This window comes from Staurois parvus, unplaced genomic scaffold (genome assembly GCF_062004578.1).
Source record: "Staurois parvus isolate SC_StPar_1 unplaced genomic scaffold, SC_StPar_1.0 ptg000548l, whole genome shotgun sequence".
In the NCBI taxonomy this organism is placed as follows: domain Eukaryota; kingdom Metazoa; phylum Chordata; class Amphibia; order Anura; family Ranidae; genus Staurois; species Staurois parvus.
In genome coordinates, this window is record NW_028318344.1 from 261,508 (window position 1) to 284,054 (window position 22,547).

At 38.3% G+C, this 22,547-nt stretch overlaps 1 protein-coding gene across 1 annotated transcript in view; it reads left to right on the forward strand.

The window, feature by feature from the left end:
- Positions 1 to 1,615: 1,615 nt before the first annotated feature.
- Positions 1,616 to 22,547, forward strand: part of LOC149451110 (myocardin-like) — a 67,785-nt gene continuing 46,853 nt past the window's right edge. The window contains exon 1 of the mRNA XM_089690948.1: positions 1,616 to 2,194. Coding sequence (XP_089547074.1) covers positions 2,140 to 2,194 — 55 coding nt within the window. The 5' untranslated portion in view covers positions 1,616 to 2,139. The remainder of the gene's footprint in view (positions 2,195 to 22,547) is intronic.

A 22,547-nucleotide genomic window follows, 5' to 3' on the forward strand; every position in this document is an offset into this window, starting at 1 on the left:
CACTTAAGCTGGCCATAGATGGTTTAAATCTTGGCTGGTTCAGGAGGGATGATTGACCGATGCACCGATCGACTTGGATACAACCAGCATGTTGGACAAGAGCTCCGTGAAAGGGACAGTTAGTGCTGATAAGGGATTGCACGATTTTCTTTCCTTCCACCCATGGTGGAAAGAGAGAAAATCAAGTCATCTATGGCCTGCCTTACATGTGCTTCAGTTTTGGCTAGTTTCCAAAACAGTATTATTTTCTGGCCCTCTGACGTCACACACTTCCAGTATTTGGTTACAGGCAGTCCCCAGGTTACAGACAAGATAGGTTATATAGGTTTGTTCTTAGGTTGAATTTGTATGTAAGTTGCAACAGGTACATTCTGTACATTTTGCATAGCATAGGGAAGGGTGAACTGGCCATGTAGTGATGTGGGATTGCTGACAGGCTCACTGGACAGTAGGTTGCAGCATGCAGCAAGATGGCTGCCCGGAAGTTTCTGGGACCAGCATGACGTCATGTCTGCGTATGAGTCGTATGTAAGTTAGGTGTTTGTAACTTAGGGAATGCTTGTATGCAAAATGGCATCAAAGAACATATTTTTGTAATTTGTAAACCAGTATGTTGGGTTTTGGCATCAGGAGCCTGGCACAATTGTTCTTCAGTGGTAGGTTCCCAGTTCCAGTGTGAAACCTGTACCCTCTTATGACCCTAACAATCTACCCTACACAGATCTGCACCTTAACCTAGTTATAAACCTGTAACGTGTACAGAGAAAGTATGTTGAAAATGCTTGTTGTATGCCTTTTTATACATCCCAGTGCTTTTTCAGAGTTACTGACCTAAAACAAGCATGCAGCAAAGTGAAATGAAAACTCCTGGTCAGGCAGTTGATAGGGTAGTATTTGCCTGGCTTCTGAGTGAACTCTGACTCTTCAAGTTAAAAAGTCAAACTCAGACAATGTAAAGCTGGCTAAGGTGACATGTAAGTAAATTTGCGCTATTAGAATACTTTTAGGTAGACGTACAAAGCTCTGAACACCTACCAGCTTCTTATAACCGTCTTTATGTGGGTACTTTACCTGTTCTTCTGTGCTTTACCTTGTTCTAAGCTTGACAAGGGAACATTGACAGTGCAGGCCCACACCTCAGTGAATCAAAATGCAGTTGTGTTCATTTTCAGTCTGGTGGTTTGTAGATTTTCATTGACATGTGACATACCCTGGCTGAAGTGAAACCTGTTCATGGTGGAGATAAATCAATGTGTGCTGATGGCTGTCAGTAAGTACCCATTTAGCTTAGATCTTCACATTCACTAAAGGCAACTTCATGGTGTTTTCCAGCTAGTGCAGTTATCCTAAAGGGTACCTGTTAAAAATTATTTTGAGTATTGGTGAAGATAAGGTATAAAATCTATGTGGGTAAGTGTAACTGTAAATTGTAGTGACTTGTAAAGGATGCGAACAAATGAGGATTGTATGAAAGAAGAGGAGAGCCCTGCTGATGTAGCATAGAATGCCTGTGAAGTGTCAAGTGTCAAAGCAGATGTCATTTTATCACACATGGATGGGACAGTCAGGCAAGGGGGTGGGTTGGGGGCCTTGGAGTACAGAGAGAGCTTGTGTGTGTCAAAGACAGTGAGAAGGGGGATCTTTCAACTAATGACCACATCTACCAAAGCTCCCTAACCCAACTCTAATTGGGAAATCTTTCTGGCCTCACTCCCTTCTCCTTTCATTAAAGCTTGTTTCCTTACAACTGACAGGCTACAGCTTGCAACAGGAGTTACTTTTGCAGAAGATATAAAAAAAGAGTCAAGCAAGGCAACAAGCAAAGCAACAACCTACACAACTCTTACATGAAGATTTACTTACAGGGGAACAAAAACATTTAATGAAAACAAGGATTTTTTGAGGCTAATACAGCAATTCAAAAACATTTTAATTTATTATTGAATCCATTTTTTATTTATTGAGGACACACCTTCAAAATATTTATTTTTGTTTTTTTGAACGTATTTATTTATATTTTATTCTTCACCCCTGGATTTTTTTTTTCTTCAGTGTTTGTTGATTTAAAAGGGAGCAATTACGTCTGTCTCCATCCCCTTAATTCAGTCCGTTGGGACGTCCGGGATTTTGCCACCCAATATGACTTTGCTGGCTTCAGAGCGCTCTATGCTCATTCGGAGCAAATTTCGCTCAGGTAAGTTGTTATGGAATGAATGCATATAAGAAAAGTCATATTAAGCTGTTTTCCCTTTAATATATAATAAGGGTCTTTAGACGTGGGTGTATTCAGAATTAAACTATAGTCAAACTTTTTTTTAAATTTTGGATAGTGTATGAAAGGGTTATAATCCTTTCCTAGGTCTTATCGCTGTTTTGTATTTCCACCAGGCCAATTAGTTGTGGTGACCATTGTCACCAGATACAAGACGTGATGTGAAATCCAAAATTTATGTTGGCAACAGCACAAGAAATGAAGGGAAATCTTATTGGGACACCGATTCTTGTGACAATTTCTTAGTGTGGAATTGCCCTCACTTTGGAGAGAATTCCTGTCACTTCCGGTTGTTTCTCCAGGACAGAAATATATAGACTTTAAATTTTAAAATTGAAATTGTAATCAGTAAATGCACAGAAGAACATTTGTATAATTAATCGTTCCAAATACTAAATGCAAATTTTGCAGACTTAACATAATAAGGAACATTGTGCATTCCAGAAACCAATTTGCAAGCATCCTTGCTTGTTCTGGCTGCTCAAAACAGGGCAAAAGCAAGATCGAATCCTGTTACATTTGCAGGATACCGAACTCTGAACAGCACCATTACTCTTTATACTCCTTTCAAAGGCTTTGCTTGCTTCAGACACCTAGTCACATTGGGTATAGATATATGTATTTTTTATGTATTTCTTAATCCAATTGGATGCCAGATGTGAATTGAAATTTCCAGGGCTGAATGAGATTATGTACATAATGTGAATTCTGACACTAAAGGCTCTCCCAGGGGGATGCAATTGGAACAATCAAGAAGATAAGCAACAATGCAGGTGAGGCTCTCCAGATGGATTATTATGAGACCTAAAATATATGCTATTTAATTAATTACCACCAAAGTCTTCTACATAGTGTTGTGGGCCACATATGACAACATTTAGTAGTACCTTATGTGACTTCAAACAAATGTGATGCCAGATGGCGATCATATCATAATGAATCTTATCACATTTGGAATGTTGGCTAATGTGGATGGTACATGGCTATTAGAGGATTGTGTGGGGTGATGTTTTAGCCTCAGTAAACCATGATACCGGAAGTTATTTATTTTACATTTGTTTAGTATTGCTCCGAATTAGACATTGATAAAGCATTTATAGTACATTACATTGTGTTTAATTAGTAAAATACAAACCACACACAGCCTTATTCAAGAAAGAGTCTAAATTCTAAAGAGCTAATTCTTTATGCCATTAAGCAGTATTAACCCATTAGAATAATTTTTGAACTGGTCTGACTTTAGCAGAATTCTGACTATACTACACTCTACACAACACTTATTGCCAGACGTGTGCATTTAAGGGTTAGGACTTAAGAATAAAGTCAGGTGTCTGGTCAACAGAAAAAAGTGCATGACATGAAGTTCACTGTATAACAAATGTTATTTTTTTGGATGAGTCTGTTACCGAGTGAATTACAACTACACTGTAATACAAATTCCATTCTGGGCCTATTCTCATTCAATAAATATGTGCAACATAGAACAGTGTTTAAAGTTGGACGCTTTCTGCAGAGGATTAATTGAATATAAGGCATTAAAGTCATTGCTTTTCTGCTACTTTTTACTCAGCAATTAATTTTAAAACTAGGATGGGTATTTAATGTAAAGAGAAGATGAATGGTAGAAACCTGTTTTGCTTTTGTCTTAATTATCAAATTTTGTATCATATCTTGTACCTATATACTATGACAATAGCAGAAATCAGCAACCACAACAATCTGCTCTGTACAGTTTTGTTTATTTCCCAATGTCAAGCATATACGGTAATTGAAATTTCAGTGTAAATTGATGAAACCGCAGTAGTGCCAATTGAAAGGTATTTTGATCAATACCCACACCATTCTTTTTTTCATTTGGACACTAAAATCTGCAAATCTGCTTGGTAGTGCTTTTTGGCTAATGACAAATTGACAGAAAAAGGAAATGGTAAGTATATGAGCAGAAATAAAGCATTCTTGTAAGCCATGAGATTGCCATTGCTAACCTGTGTTTGATAATTCTAGTCGCCTGGCTGTTATTCTTAACCACTGACTTCAATACTTTCATAGTCACTGAACAAGTATGCAGATCAAGAAAGACATAGAAAAGTTGTCAGTCTTTATCTGTATACTTTTTCCTGCTCAGTGACTCAAAGTATCAACTGGATGACTAATATCATTATTTGCAGCCTCCAAGTTTGTCACATAGCAAGTTTCCTTTAAAGAAATCTCATGGCAAATGCTGATTGTACCACATACCTAAGAGCTATACAGATAACTGATAGCATAAGCTTTCCCATAGAGATGTCTTCCTCCAGGACAGCCTAGAAGCAAGTGTCTCTGCAGATACTTATGTTCTTCAAGTTGCTATTTGCACATCCATGACAATGCCCGAGTCTGTTGAAAGATTGCTTAGATTCCAGGATTATAGGATGAGGCATAGGGCATGCATACACACCATCAACAGTGAAAAGAATTGAGCAGTGGTCTGTGCAGCACTAAATGGGGACATCACAATGGGCAACATACGGACTCATTCACAAAATGCTGTAGAATAGTTTACATAACCTGTAAACACCATGAAAACAGAGAGAATTATAACTAATACTACGGCTCAGATATCTATGGTTATACAGGTAACGGTGATCTACTGGATTGGGTGTGCAGCAGTTTGGGCATGCTATATGTAGGGTACAGTGACAGTCACCCTCTTAGGGCAGCTTATCACCGCCTTCAGATCAATTTTGAAGTGCATAGGTTTTGTGCCCCTTAATTTTCATCACTGATATGTTAATGGAGTCAGAGGCCGCCCACAGGCTTTAGCGCATGGTCAGATAATACTTACATTAAGGTCTGTATTTCCTTTTGAACTTTGCAGAGTGCCTATGCAAGTCTAGCTTTCCGGCCCAGTTTATGTCAATGCAAAACTTAGTGGGGAGGAGATAAGCAGTGCAGGCAGATGTTCCCAGTGCCACTTATCTCAGGGGAGAGAATTTCCTGATTGGGACTGTTTTTATAACTTGAGTAAATAGTGTTACCATAATAAGTTGTCAGGCTGCCTGCTACCATACTCATAAGATTGTCATCTACTGGATTGGTTGACTAGCATCTATGGCCTGTCTGCTTTACCCATAAACAATTTCTGCAGGTACAGCCTTTTTTGCTCTGTACATGCAATGTTAAACTTTGGCAAGGCTATTATTGAGACCAGGTTCCAAAGGACCCTGCATGCCTTGTGATCTGACAGGAGCAAAGCTATGTGCAGTGAAGAGATTGTATAAGAGTCCTCAGGATGCTGAATATCAAGAGGAACACATCTTCACAGGCAAGGGAATTGTTAAACTTTGGGGTATGTTTATCTGTGGACATTCAATGAAGGTCCACATTTGCAAATAAAAAGCTACATGGATTTCTGGGGACACAAATGTATTAAACTATGAACAATACTGTAAATATTCCAAGGATACCTTGGCCAAAGGCACATATTAAGGTACAACCACTGTACAGCATTACAATCCAACAATTACAACGGTTTTAAAAAAAATTAAAAATCAGCTGCTACAAATACTGTAGCTGCTGATTTTTAATAACTGGACACTTACCTGTCCAGGGATCCAGTACCATCCTCTACCAGGTCAGTTCTTTGCCAGTCTTTGGGTCCCTGGCACTGGCATGTTTAGTGTGGGAAGTTGGCTGTGGCTCCTTGCGGATTCCCAGCTGACTCCCCACAGTGCATATATGAGCCACAATGTGAATAGTCCCGCAGCCTCCTGGGACTTGTGATATATCCAGAACGTTGCAATCGGGTGGGGGGGGAGAACTTCCAGCAGAAGTGGAAGCAGGTACCTGAAAAAACTAGGTCCCCACTCCCCCCCCTAAAAAAGTTCCAAAAGAAGTGGAGAGGGGAGACAGACATGAAGAGGAATATTCCATATAGCTTGAAGTTCCACTTTAATTTGCAGCCATTTGATTACTTATATTATGTTTACCACTTTTACATGTATAGCTAACAGCAAATTCTATAATTTTTCTTTAAAATGTTTCATTGCATTCATTTGTTTATAATAAGTTTTTAAAACCGCTAGATACCATGCGACATACCACTAAGTGGTTACTTTCCAGTCATATCATTTGTAAGTTCTAAGATAAAGATCCACTATATCTCACTTATAATCTGCTTATTTACTGGGAGATATGACACCCCTAGCGGTATGCTGAACCAAGATGGATCTGTTAGACAACTAAAGGGTGAAAACCTGCAAGACAAAATCAGACTCCGTCACTCAGCCACAAAATTATTAGAATAGCCATCATTAATGTGGTCATCACTGCTGTCGGTCACAGACTGGAAATAGACCGCATATCCATAATTAATATAGCCGACACTTCACCGTTGGATTTTTTTTTTTCAGTAAGATACTGTAGGACACACAATAGTTACTGTCTATATTTGTTTTTAAAATTTGGAATTTTATTAAGGATTTTACAGGTTAACATTAACAGGTATCACACAAGGTTGTCATAATCCAGATACATCGCACATTCTTTGCATAGTTCCAGTTTATATATTACTTAAGAACGTTCAACAGAGCATATCAGTCAGTCAGACAATCATCCAGGAAAGGTTTGTCCCAGTTCCATCAACCTGGGTGTATCAAGTAAACAATGAGGTAAAAAGAGGTAATTAAAGAGATAGAAACAGGATCAGGGGTAAGGTAAGACCAAGGGATGGGCATAGAGTTCTCCAGTGTCAGACCAGCATGAGGCACTAATACTAGGACACAACTAATAAATTAGGGGTGTAACACATCCCAGTGGTTCCATACAAGGTGGAATTTATCAAAGGTATTGTGTATGTTGGCTGTAAGCTTCTCCATTGTTAGTACTTCCTTGATATTCAGTTCACGAATAGTGGGGGGAAGCTATGGTTCCATTTTCAGTAGGCTCTGCAAGTTGCTGCATGTTGATTGAACGATATAGAACAGTCCCCTAGCTTAGAGAGAAGGGTCTTGCCTTCTTGCCAAAAAGGGAAGATCCCTGTACAAGACAACTTTATATTGATATAAAGAACCCACTGCAGAGTTGCACCCTTTAACTTCTAACTCCAACTATTAGCAGTATGATACACATACCTTTATGACACATACTTTTTCAGGTGTATAGTACAATTGCATGATAACTTTATAAACCTTTAGGAATAGTTAATGTGAACCGTTCAGTTCCGCAAACATATAAACATAAAGCTAACTTCTTAAAATGCCTTCTTAACATAAAAAACTGTTTACTGTAAAATGCACTCCTTTTGTCCCCAAAATTTGCAGCCTTGGAAGACTAAAACCTACTATCACTACTACTAATATGCAAATGACACATTTTAGTCAAACAGCTAAGTCCTTATCTTAATTTATAACACTTCATCCTGGCGAATAATATAGGCCTTCTACCATACAAGGAACAGTGATATGTCTTTGACATGCAGGTGCTAATTGACAGCCTAGTTTTACTTTTTCTGTGCTTTGTGAGATGCAAGATGGCAGCTCCCGTAGGGAAATAGGCAAATCATACATGGGTTGAAATCCGAAAGAATTTTCTTTTGAATTTCGCACCATTCGTGGGCCGCATTGTCGGACGATTTTTGCTTGGCCATCAAATTTTAGCGATTGAGCATGTTGGAAATTTTTTAATAAAACAAACAAATGTCTAATTAATGATGGAGAATCATGCGAGAAATATAATCAAAAAAGAAATGAGCATCATCTATGGTTTGGAAAGAAAAGAAGATTCCCAGCCACAAAAATTCTTTTCTGTAGCATCATGAGGGGAAATTGACGGCTTGGTTGGTCAATTTTTGAAAATCAATGGTGGCACCATCGGATTACAACACGCACAAAATGTTTTGGTTTTGCTCAGTAATTGTGCACAGGTGAATTGTTCTGAAGCTGAAAAGCTACACATTTGCAGGAGTTACATCATCAATGGTCATTCAATGGCTCACAAAAAGCAAGGCTGGAAAAAGAAGTGGTGGAGAAGATGGCAGCAGCAGAGGAAGGCACAGTGATAGTGAGTAGGTAAGTCTGCCATAACACAAATATGTCCTGCATATTATTACAGGGGTCTAAGCTAAGGAAAATCGATGCTCAACAGCATAGATATTCCCATTGGTAGATTTACCCCAAACCTCCTGTTCTAGTAACATACACTGGACATAAATCACACACTGAATAAAAATATAATAAACTTGCGCCACAGAAAAATTATATTATACTACAATCAAAATCTAAATGCTGTTGTTCAAGAAAGGAAGAAACCAATCAATTATAAATATAAACACTCCACAGTGCAAAAAAAAAATTAATGTGAAAAAAAGGTCCAAATAAAGTCCCAAAGATATATAAAAAATATATAAATTGTGTTCAATCCCAAAAATAGTGCTCAAAAAAATCTTCAACCAAAATATGCTCACACCATCCGTGATTACTGCTCCAATCCCCACACCCAGGAGGAGGGGCGAAACGTGGCAACGTATTTCCGGTTCAGGTGGATGTGCGGTGACGTCACGTCCGGTGAATGGAGCGCATGCTGGTTTGCAGCGCTCCGGAGTGACTTCCTGCTTTCCTTTAAGGGAATTCATATTATTCACTGCCAGTCCACTTCTGCAAAATATGGAGTTCTGTCATATAAAATGAGCCTCTGGGCCTATTATGAAAGCGTGAACATATCTTGTATCAAGTGAGTGCATAAAGGGCAGCTTTTTTAGATTAAATAGTTTTTTTACAGTATTGCACTATTTGTGTCTTTTTATTTGTTTTTCATTGTCATCTAATCGTGGGAATAGTTTTTGGAGAATATCAAGTGCAGAGGTATCTGGGGAGGACATGCCCAGTCTATAAAGCTTGTTTGACTCTTTAGCCATACCAGCAAAGAGTCCATTCCATCTGGTGAGTGGGGATAGGATCAGTAATCACGGATGGTGTGAGCACATTTTGGTTGAAAATTTTTTTTGAGCACTATTTTTGGGATTGAGCACAATTTTATATATTTTTTATATAGCTTTGGGACTTTATTTGGATTTTTTTTTACATGAATACTTTTTTTTTTTGCGCTGTGGAGTGTTTATATTTCTAAATCAAACACTAATGGGCTAATTTACAAAGGAGAGCTGATATCTCTATCCACTCTCTGCAATAGACTTTGGTATTCAGCCTATGCTATCTTACAGAGTTCTGACTAATGAATGCAGCAAAAAGAACTCCGTGCTTGAAGGAAACACTGTCAAAATCACATTACTTTTTTTTGTTAAACTATCCATTCATTTTTATTGTGATCTGCTGTGCTTCATTTGACACTACTTTTTAAATAGCCACTGCTTTTTAAATAGACCTGACATTTTTAGCTACTTAAATATATTAGCTATTTGCATTATATTGGTACATTTTATAGCATGGTTAGTGTCCGTCATTTCTTTTTCTGCCAATGTTCTCTACCACTTATGAGGATTTCTTCCCAATATCCAAAATTATATTATGCATTAGATTTTAAACTTCTTTGGATGCAAAGAATTCATTGCTGGAAGAGGAAATTGTGCAGATTTTGTTGTGATGACTATAAAATGAAAAAAGAAATACATTTAACAGCATTCTCAGTCACTTAAATGTTTGTATTCCCCTTTGGTTCAATTTTTTTTTTTATTACCGTCAAATAGTTAAGTCTTCAGAAGAATATGTTGTGACAAAAGGATGTTTTGTGGAGGTTTAACAGAAATCAAGTGCTTTGTGGCAGTGGGTGGTGTGTGTTACAACAGCTGATGCTTTGACAGCTGTTAAGCTTTGCTGTTGGAATCAGCCATCATAATGGTGCAGCTGTGTGCAAACTCATATGCCTGTTGCCTACAGTATAGTCTGTGTTTCTGTATTTTGGATAATCTCTATACAAATTATTTAGGGGGACATTACCAATTTGTTTAGATTTTGATGAATGTTTCTTTAAATATCTCATAATATCTCATACCATATTCATGTGCTCTTAGAAGTATTTTTGTAATTTCAAAAGTTAAAGGATAAGATCACCTTTGGGAACATGTTACATATTTTTAGGGTGAAACATGTAACATGTTCCTATAGCTGCAGCCGCGTCCGCCACCCCCCACCCTCCCTCTGACAGATAGTATGGGGAAACTTCTCCCCGTACTATCTGTCAGGTTTGAAAACAGCGTGACTGTGCGGGGCTCCGCCCACACGGCCTTGTCACTCATTCACGAAGTTCTGTGAATGAGTGCCTACAAGTCCCGGCAGCCTTAGTAGCTGTCGGCTTGTAGTTTTTAATGAACTACCACGGCACTGTGGAGCCCCATGGTAATTCATTGAAGCTTCATTTCAGAATATCTGCTTGGCCGTACGTCCTGTATGGCAAGCAGATATTCTGACAGGTCTGCAGGAGATCTGCATGACATTGGCAATCTACTGATCACCAGTGCAATGCTTTCCAAGCTCATGCAGACAAAAATAATAAATGCACATTTTTTTACTCAAAAAAAAGTGCATTTTTTATTTTTGTCAAAAGGGTGAACTTATCCTTTAAATGTACTACCAAAATTGAGATTGTGTGAGACTGCACACTCTTGCACCAGCATCCCTTATATTATTGCAAATGCTACAAAAATGTTGATTGGATTTTAAATTTTTATACATACTGTCTGTTTTATAAATTAATAGCTTAAAAGGCAACATTAAAAATACATGAATCATTTGAATAACATGATTGGGGAATGCCTTAAACTTGCATGTGAAGTTACACATCAGTACGATGTATTCCCCTAAAAGTGACATTAAAGAAAAATACTATTGTTAAATGACAGTTCTGATCGACGACCTTCTTCTGTTTAACAAAGTTGCCAGGGGATCCTGGATGATATCATTCACCAAAAGTTGTCATGACCATATGACGTTAATGAAATGACGCAGGTTCCCTGCTGCTGAGTTTCCATTCCATCAGCATCAGGGAACTGTAATTTTTGAGGAAAGTAGAGGAGGGCACCATTGTTCTGGTGGTGGGTCACTATGCCAGTGGGCTGTCAGGCATCTCTTTATCACAACTGATGCTGGATCTACATTGCCATACAATGTGAGAGACACTAGATTTACACTGTGGGACATTAATTTTTTGGGAGGGTTTTTTTTCTCTACAGTGGTAGTGTGTATTTACTTTTTCAGATATTGTTTGTGAATGAGAGACAAGAAATACCACTTCCTTGTTTAAGCAGGAGTGCCAAATATTTGGGTCCCTTTTTTTAAAGGGGGCTACTAGTCTCCAGAAAGCTCACCCCGCACAGACTCACTTCCTCTTAGGGCATCGGATGTGGGGATAAGGCCATTGTATGCATCAACATGGGGGGGGGGGAGGCTGGCTTTGTTTACTCCCCTTGTAAGGTACTCTCCCAATGTTGAAGGCATGTGGCCTGGTAAGTGGGGCTATGTTTAACAGTATGCAGTAAAGCTTCGTGGTTTAAGATCCTGTCAATACCGACCATGGATGCTGTGGCCTAGTATTGTTTGGAGGGAAATATATGCTCGCTGCTCCCCCCATTACTTGGCCACCCAAGTTATATGATTGGATAAGAGTCTTTTATGAGTTTCAGGGGACCATATTTGGTCAATGGAGTCACGCAGGTTCCCTGGAGCTGTGGTTTACCTTTCAGTAGGGCCAGTCACTTCATATATCAGCGGTATTGCCACCTATGCTATATGCTAAGTATACTAAATGTCACACAGTTAGGCCTCATTTACACTTGTGGTGCTTTCTGGTGGATTGTTCTTTTGAGGGATAGGCAATTGATAGGCAGTCTCAGTGATGACAGCAACTGCTTGCATTAGATGCAATTGTGGTGCTGTCCCATTAACATGAAAAAAAAAACAAGGCCTTAGGGTGTACATTTAGTTTATCTTCATTCAAAACTGGAAATTGCAGTACAAATATATCAGTTGTTTTCCAAGCTTTCAAGATTACTCTTCAAGCTTATTTTTAATAAGGAGAAAAAAACCCCTAGAGGCCTACATGTGCAAGCTTCCTTGCATGATCAATTGAAAAAGCAAAACAAATGCGCTTGAAAAAACATATGAAATGCAACTCCTTCAGACAGTTTGATCATATGCACATTTTCTATGGTCAGTGCTGAAAGGTCTTTAATGCCTTCAGCTTAGTTGTAATGGCTATGGATAGTTGAACCATGACATTAATTTTAATGCAGACAGGTGTTGGTGGGTCACAATGTTCCCTGATGCATGGGCATTATCAGGGTATATATTATGTATGTGTATCATGTTTTAAAAGGACAGTATTAAAGTAGCATATGGTCTTTCAGTGTAATAGCAACTCAGTTTTGATAATGTTTTCCCCTATGACAGATTTTTTAGTTTTTTTAGAATGGTATCCTAACTCTTAACTTCTAACCAGGTATTCAAATAACACATCTATAAATATGGAATGATTTGCCCAGTTTGCAAAACTCAATAAAAGCTGTTAAAAGGTAAATCCTTAACAACTGGTAAGGCATGAAAAGCTAAGTTAGGAAATGTCATATCCAATCCTCGAAAGGCACGCCAGCTGCTGAATTTCTACAACTAAAACCTACATTTTCCGTAAATGATAAAAAGTGAACTTTGGGCTACTGGAATAGCACTATATTTTTTTTTTACAATGGGGATCTAAACTACTAAACAAAAACAAATACGATTTTGGAACCAGTTACACATTCTTTATTCTATTGCAGTGTGTTGCAGCAGCCTATTCAATGAGCTAATAATGAGACCCAACTAACAAAAAAATGTACTTTGGGCAAAGCTAAGCACCTGTCCATTGTGGTACTCTGTAGTGCAGGTATATTTGTTTATGCTGTATACTTACAATGGGAACAACTCAGAAGGCAAAGTTAATGTACATTGCAGTTTAACATTTGTTAGATATAAATCCAGCTCAATATTAATTGTGTTCAGGGAAAAATATGTGAACTGCAATTGTTTCCTGTTAGAAATTCTGTATACTGTATAGCCCTACAGAACAGACAGTGCACAGTCCACATGTGCTTTTTTGCTTCAATGCAACAAGGAAAAGGAAACTTTATTCAGAGAAAAGACAGAGTATACCATAGGTGGAACAACAAACTTATAAACACTGCCATCTACTGGTTGAAGAATATATCTCTACTGAATACTGATATAGTTGTTGCACAAAATACATGAACATTATATTCCAACATTACCTCACTTGAAAATGCTGATTGACTGGCTCTTATGCAGTAATCATTTGAGTCACTGACCCAGAACAAGAATGGCAATAAGGGAAGGTGGAGAAAGTAAAATAACAAGTTTGCATATTGTTCCAGCCAGTGATGATATTGAAGTCAGCAGATCAGCTTGACATCAGGAAGTTAACATTTTTAAAAGGACAGCTTTTCTCATACAGCAACCCAATAGCTACAAATTCTTTATGTGTATGTATTTGATCATCATATACATTACAACTAAGTCTGATTTCCAAAACTCATTAAACAGTTAATCATAAAGTCATTCAGCATGGCCTCATTTGAATGAGGTTGTATGGAGAGAATAGAATGAGGCCATAATGATGATCTTCTAAATTAAACTAACCCCAAAAACATATTAAAAAGCAAATTAAGTCATACTGACAATGTATGTACCAATATATGGATTTTTGGCCTCTAATTTAGGGTGTAATATTACGTTTTGATGGATTCCATATGGCATTGTTTTTAATGATACAGTATATAAAGATTTTGTTTTCAATCTGAATTTATTAAAGATTTTCATATAAACAATAGTATTGTTTGTATATAAAGACTTTTTTAAAATTGGATTGCTTTGACAATTTGCACCAATAAAGAACTGGTACAAATTGTAACTATTTTAACTTTTTTTTGGTTGCGTGAATTTCCTGAGAGGTTACACCTTGAATGTCCCACAGTGTGTTTTGTTTTTTGGTAGATATATTCAGAGATAAAGTGTAAAATCTAAATTCTCTGACAGATCCCTTTTTATTTACTGTTATTACCTTTTGATTCTGAGAGAAGCTCTCTTATTTTCTCACTTGCTCAAACAGGGTGACAACTTTACTCATTCTGTAGTTAAATCACAGCAGTGTTGTCACTGTAAAATGGACTATAAAAGAATAAAAGCTTGTAGGCAGGATAGAAGAGTCTAACAGTTTACTGCTGTAGTGCACTTCATCTTGTGTGTGTGATTTCTTGTTCCCTGTTGGGTGGGGAGCTATAGATATAAGAGTAGAAGTAATTGGAGTGGAGTAGAGCTGAGGATTTCCAGATAAAAAGATGTAGTCACTTTAAGGACTTAGTTATCCCCACTGCTGGCACCCGTAATAGATATGAAATATACTGATGATAGGATTGGACTTTTGCTGGAGCTTTTATTTGGCGACGTCCTGCCCCAGGAAAAGTAACATTCACTTCAGCACCCCTGAGCTGTTGTGCTGGATGGGAATTTAGATGTGCTGTTATGCCACTATTTGGTTTTATCAGAATTGTTGTTATTATCCTGAGCCTTAAAGTAAAGTATTTAAATATCCATTGTGTCGCCTGAACAGTGCCTTCTCCAAAGATGTCTGTGTATTGACTATTTTAAGCGATGGATAATCCTGTTTAAGAGTATTTTAAGATACGGGAAGGAGGAGTAACCAACTTGGAATGGGAGCAGTGGTAACTGGGTGATGGAGGGTCCTGATGGTTGGGTGTTTAGGAGGCTGGGCTAATATTAGATGTCCTCAGCCATGGCACAGGGCTGGTGCTAGGGATCCAGACTGCAGCCACATAGAAGCAAGGCCTTGCATGTGTAATGAAGTGGCTTCCTTCCTGTCCTTTGGGTGTAATCTACAAAGAGCTGAGTGTTAGCAAGAGCCCATGGGTGGACTAGTGTCTTTCCCGATCTGTCTCCAAGTAGATGCTAGAACAAGGTGATTATTGGCAGGAAAAGTAAGAATGATGTTTTCCTTCCTTTGTGGGGTCCTGGTAAGTCAAGATAACCTCTGGTCAGTAAGGGGTGCAAACCCACATGCTAACACGTTGACCGTTGTAAGGACCCTTGGCTATGTTATATGGTTTGTCTTAACCCTGTAAATGTTTTTTCTTGACAGCGTGGCCTACAGTTTTGAAGAAAAATAAACAAAGATATTTAATATAAAAAAGAATACATTATATAAACACTATTATTAACCACATATTATTACTAGAGTGCAACATTTTTCTATAGTGATCCGTTAAAATGAAAAACAAGCCAATACTAATCATTGAGCCATACCTCAAATCTTGCTAAAAGGCAATTTTTCCCACATTGCCTGCCCAGGGCCAGCACGGCGATTTCTACTCTATGCTTGTAGAAAATGCTGTCATCATGTTTCAAGGGACTCCAGCATAATGGGGATAAAAAACTGTGGTCAGATACATTATCAATTGAGGCTGGATTGGAGGTTGGAGGATTCCTTCATCCACCTTGCTTGTGTGGCCAAACGAAAAAAAAAAACAATCATTTATGGCCAGCTTAAGAGTCATGGTGCTCACAGAGAATCATTATCCATGAATTTTCATGCTACAGAAATGTCTTTTATCTTAATTCCACAGTCCTGTGGCTTATAAACACACCAGTTAGCTTTAAAGATTTTCAACAATACAATCTTCTCTTTATTGATATTTTTTTTAAGGCTAAAATTATATTTAGAAGTTCCATCGTGCATTGCTACTTTGCCTTCTTGCTAAATCTGCTGCTTAAAGTTGATCTCTGGGCACAAAAGCTGTCTTTAACCCTTTCATTGTCAGAGCCATGTTTGCCACACATAAAAAAAATTATTTTAGGCTTGAAGATTACTTAAAATCTCAAACATTATATTTTTTTTCTGAAAGAAAAGATCATTGAGAATAATACGGTGGTAGTTCCAATTTTTATGTCACATGATATTTGTGCAAAGGTTTAAAAGTGCAAAGTATAAAAGTAAAAAATACACTAGAGGTCATTTTAGGATAAGCAAACGCAAATACCAAATTCTTTGGTAAAATATAAAAGATAAGTTTGCGCCGATTAAAAAGATACCCAATATATAAAGCTAAAGTAAAATTGCACACGCCTCATTCCTCATTCTGGGACAGCCATGCATTTACAAGCTACCAGCTATTTTATGTACCATATAATGATTCCTTGGTATTCTGAAACTGTACTCCTTGGACTTGAAATATGTTTTTTTTGTAATGTACAAAACATTTAAATAAAAATGTATCTGCTAAAAAAAATTGAATGCACCCAAAAAAAGACAGCAAACTTTGGTACTCTATATTTTCTATAGGTGACACATTAAAAGCCCCTATAGGTCATCAGTTTGCACGTATGTGGGAGAAGGGTGAAACTTTTTTTGGGTGAGGTAAGTTGTTTGGTGTAACTTTTTTATTGACATTTTTTCACTAAAACTTTGTCACATAGGAGACAACAAATCCCCTATGTAATTTAATGTCTTTGTGACAGGTTCTTCTTATTGAGACATCAGAGCTCTGATGTGTCATCTGCCTTCCATTGAAGCTAATAGGGTGCAAATTGTGCTTCATTAGCTTCTCTTCTGGTCACAGTGGCTTGCAGGCCGAATGGAAAAAAAAGATTTCTCCATCCATGCTAAACAGCACACTTGGACAAATCTCTTGCTGCAGCTATTTGTTTTTGACAGCTGGCTAGGCCAGCTGTTAAAATATCAAATTAGCAGCTGCATCTAATTGGATTGGAGAATTTTCCACCTGACTCCTTTGATTTTTCAATTAAGGGATGGAAGGAGAGAGGCAGCCAATGGGGGCCATCCACTGATTGAATGTCATCCATTTCCTCAGTGTATGTTCAGCTTTAAAGTGAGAGACCCCCACAGTTTTGAGATTTGACTAGAACAAGAATAATGCTGAAATTTTCCAATAAGGACACTTGCTCTGGCGACAACTGTCTAAGAGGGGAGTTCCTTCACTTTGTTGTGTCTACAGGACAAGAAATGAAGGGAAATCTCTCCAACGGTACACAGATACAAGAAAAATGTTATTTAGTGTACTTTAATCATTATTACAACTAATCTGTGATTTATTTATAGTCTGGGGACAATCACACATTTACATTCATGCTTCCTGTGCATTGGAATCCCATTTACAGCATTTTGTGAACTCTTGCACTGTATGTGATATTCATATATTGCTTTTAGGATCTAAATCCCTTTTAGATCGATGAGATTATGATGCCCAGATGTATTGAAATTCCCAGACTTTGTCAGCATTGCTGCCTGTCTGTTTGGTTATTTGATACAAATACCAATATTTAACTGCTGTTGTTGGTGGGTGTCAAATCAAATGGCTTAGTCTTAAACTCACCAACTGGTGTTAAACACTTGGAAAAACTTTAAAGCAAATTTTCAGTGTAATCCAAATGAGATGAAACTTGAAGCATGGAAGGTTATGCGTATGTATGGAATGACTTATGCTGTTATATAATGGAATCTGCACCATTACTGGGAGAAAGGAATGTAGAACTTTATTTTGGTACGTGAGCAAATTTCTTCATAGGTCAAAAGTATCTGTTCTGTATTAGCAGGCCAGACCGTTGTCTGTTTAGATAGTCAATCAATAAATTATTTTAAATCAATAACATTATTTGCCATCTCTTTTTCCTGCTAATGCATATCAAATTAGGGTGTATATGTGGGGGGAAAAAACTAAGCACTGTAAGTGTGGCCTCTAAACTGATCCAGTTGTAGCAAGATAGCTGTAACTTATGATCTCAGTAAAATTGGCAGACAGTGACTCTATCCAAATTTCATTTTGCAGATCATAGAATTTTTTTTAATCCAAACCTAACAAACAAACATCAGAAAACATCAGGTAAAAAAAAAATCATAGTCTGTTTAGCTACAATAAAATACATGTGGTGAATGGAGGCTAACGCAAGATGAAGAAGGGTGGGAGAAAGAGAGTGCAAGAGAGAGAGAATGCGCGAGGCAGTGCAAGAGTGAGAGGATAAGAGAGAGAGGGAGCATGAGAGAGAGTGCGTGCACCGAGAGAGAGTGCGAGAGAGAAAGAGAAGGAGAGAGAAAGCAAGAAAGCTAGGTGTTCCCAAAATGGAATCAAAACAAAAGGCAATATCAATAAATAGATAAAAAAATTATATGAGTATTTATTTTTAATGGCACCCCAAAACCCTAACCCTTAAATGAAAACAATTATAAATCAGATACCCTGGCAGGAACCAATAAGTAGGATTAAATCAAGCAATCAAAAACTAAACAAGCAAAATTTTAACAAATGATATAACCAAAACAGTTAAAATCTATCAAAATGTTCAACACAACAAGTTATGTAGAACACAAAAATTAAAAAGCGTAAAACAAAAAATAAATATTCCATTAGTTCCTCTCCACAAAAAAGTAAAAATAAATACATCATCAATGCAAAATTAGAATGAAACTTTATAATTAGAGAATGTGACCCTGCTGAAAAAATTCAGGCATGGATAATCCCTAGAAGAAATTGGCCTAATGAATATTAGAGCCCCAGCAGAGCTAGCTATCACTTAGGGTAGTCCTGGCAAGGTAGTGGAAAATTGAACTACAATTGAACTACAATTATGAACAAATCAACCAGGATTGCATGTGGTCAAGTTCCTTTAACTGGCACATTTGGCTTTATAGAGCCTACAGAAACAAGGTCAACGAGAGCAGATAACTGGCATGTTATGCATCACAACATATGCGTAGATAATGTGCACCCACAGGGGCAGACTATAAGATATTCAGTTTAAGACTGCTCATGAGCATGCAAATATGGGCATCACCGTCAGATGGACATCAGTCAGATATCACTCCTTATACTGCAAATATATGCGGGGCAAAATTAACCCAAATTGATCAGCAAATAGACCTCCACATGGAATTGAAGCTGTATGATGGAGCTTTATATTGATAGAGGGAAAACAGCTACTTTCAGCAATATTGGAGAAACAAACATGTCTTACCAAATCAATGAGAAAGCAATATCCAGATCGTAAAACTAGGAGAGGCCCTGTGATGCAAAAAGGTGGCCGTAGTATATACCACCAAATATATGAAAGTGGTAGTCCAAAAAACATTGTAGTGAGAGCACATTTAATACCAGATTAAAGCCATGTAATCAAAGCCAGCTGGGCATACTTAGAGGAACTGGGTGAGAGAGTCGCTGACCCTTGCTTCACTGCTGTAAGTTACAGTTAGTGCTTGTTACTATTGAGGCTTGCTTAGGCTACTAACACCTCTTGACATTGACCTTTACTAGAGATAAACATTCTACTGCCATCTACTGCTACAAGCTTCTGCCTTCTTCACCACTGCGGCTACTGCTTCCTGCCGAACTTTGCTCCTATCTTCAACTGCTTTTACTCTGGCCTAGGCAGCTTAAAAGGGCACTCCTACTGACTAAATTCAACCTCTTTTTATGAAATTGGCATGCAGGAGATTTAACCGACTTTCAGGTCTAATGGCTGGTACACACAGGCCAAATATCTGCCAGCATAGAGTGGTTCAACAGAAACCGGCCAACATTAGGTCCATGTGTATGGCTTTTATCGAACAGGCATGCCGGAAAACCGTAATTTGATCAGCACTTGCAGCCAATGATTGTGAGCACTGATCAGTGTGTTCTGGTGGTGGTGGGGCCAGTCCCCCTGTCAGAACAAAATAGCTCTTCAAAGGGAGATTGCCGCAATAGTTAGTACAGTGACCTCTCAGTTTTTTTGTTCAGCCACTGGGTTGAATGATGTAAATGGATTCCAGGCTCTCCAATGACCTAGCCTATTGTTCTTTTGTTAGTCTTTGGAATTCATTTGGGATGAGATGTCCCAGTCAGAGAGCTATTGTGTAAAAATCTACCCAATGTAACCCAATTTTACATGCTCAGTTTAAATCTCCAGTTCCATTGCAGACCTCAGATCCTCAGATCAGTGCATCTCTCCCAACAGATGTCCCTCTGCCAAGGCTTCGGCTCCATCAGCTCTTATCTGTGCTGTTGTAATAAGCAGCTGGCACCTGTCTCGCTTGCAGCTGCCTGTCACAATAATAGGGCAGTTCATTTGTGGCGTCGGTCCCTGGAGAATATGTGGGGCAGTGCAGGTGCTCAGATTAAAAAGTCCTGCTCAGGCCCCTTGGAACGCCCGGGCCCCCTATATGTGTAGGCTGCCCCTCCCTGATGGAAGCCTGTTTGTTAATACAACCAGTTTTTTTTACCACAGCTGGTGAGTCCCCTTTTTGTGGTGCTGACAAAAGGTATTCTGGTGGTGTCAGCAGGAGTAATGCTGTCACAATTTAAAAAAAAGTGCCCATGCGGGGCTCCACTTGCCAAGCCAAGTCACTGATTCACAGTATTCTGTGAATGGGAAAACTACAAGTCCCAACAGCCTTTGTAGCTGACAGCTTGTAGTTTTCAATGAATTACCGTGGCACTCCACAGTGCTGTGGTAGTTCATTGAGCTTTCCTGTCAGAAAGTATCTGCTTGCCCATATGGGATGTACGAGCAAGCAGATACAGTGACAAGTCAGAGGGAGACCTGCATGGCACCAGCGATCTGCTGATCGCTGATGCTATGCTTTAGAGGCTCCACAAGAAAAAAATAATAAATTCACATTTTTTACCTGCAAAACAATATTCATTTATTATTTTTTTGTTAAAAGGTAAACTCATCCTTTAAGATCTGTGTCAATGTACATCCATGTGTAATAAAGCATGTAAACACTTCATAAGGCGTGTCACTTTGCAAGATGTGAGTTGACATCCAATACAATGCATTGCAATGATGCACACTAAAGTACATATAAACCTACTGATTTAATGGTTTCCCAAAACAGGTACAGTTCCTCTGTGGTATAACTGTTAGTTTCCAGTGTGCTTATGTCAACTCTCAACCCGATCTATTGTGCCATAGCTGATCACATGTGCAGAACCTTGGCAACTGCAGCTCAAACAGAAACTGAAAATTCACCTTTCATGGCTCCATGGGATAGGAGGATTTAGCTCTACTTTAATGTGTGATGTGAATCCATTCCGGAATTAAATGGTCAGTTACCATTACATTTAGTACATTCTGTAGAATGATACCAGCCTAAACATGCAAATTATGTCTTATTTCTGGGGTACAAAAATGTCTGGGGAAAAGTTGGTCAAAACTCAGTTCCTCCAGTTGTAAGTGACCCATAGACATTGTTATTATTGAATCTTACATTTTTCATATATTACTGATGGATATTTTATGTCTAAGCTCTGGTTCACACTGAATGTGACATTGAAATTGAGCTACTTCACTTAAAATTACACAATTTCAAAGCTGCAGATCAGTGCAATTTGTACCTCGGATTTCACTGCGACTTGCAACTTCATTTAACAGCAGTCAATGCAAGTTGCAATGAAATCCAAAAAAAAGGAGTGCAGGAACTATTTTTTATATCACGCTAATTCAAATTGCACTGATTAAGACAGTGTCATAGAAATACGTTAGGGGTGACTTAAGGTGAGATTTGTAAATCTCATGCAGCACCTAAACTCACACTGGTGTGAACCAAGGCTAAGGGTACTTTTAGACAAACTGTCACTACTTTCAGTATAGTTCTATCTATCTATCTATCTATCTATCTATCTATTTATCTATCCATTATGAAACATACCATCAGAATGCCTAGAGGAAAGCTTTACTTGCAGCCGAAGGGTCATGATTTCTCATTTTTATTGCAGGCAGCTCTGCAGATTACTGCAGTTCATAAAATTATATAATGTACATTTACTAGTGATATTCACTGCCTGTAATTGAAGAACTCCCATACTCACTTGTCCAATGGCCCACATCTCAAACTTGACTTAACTCTGTTGCGACCTCCATCAGTATCTTCAGCATTCAATACTTCTGGAGTGTTGGATACCTGTGCACTCCACCATATGCTGTTGTTCAATCCTCCAATCCCTACATCACTGTAAGACTCAGAAGTGACGTAGGGCTTGGAGCATGGAACCATGGCGTGTGGCATGGGCACATGCAACCATCATGATAGAGAATGATGGATGCTGCAGCTGCTGAACACAGCAAAGGTAGGAGACACAGGCCACTAGACAGGCAAACTGTTACAGGAACCTTCCTTTAGGAATTTCTTTTGCCCTGACAAAGTTGCTTTAAGGTGGTTCTCATTTAATATTAAATTCTTCAAACCAAAAATTACAGAGATGTTATGTATAAACCATTAGCTCGAG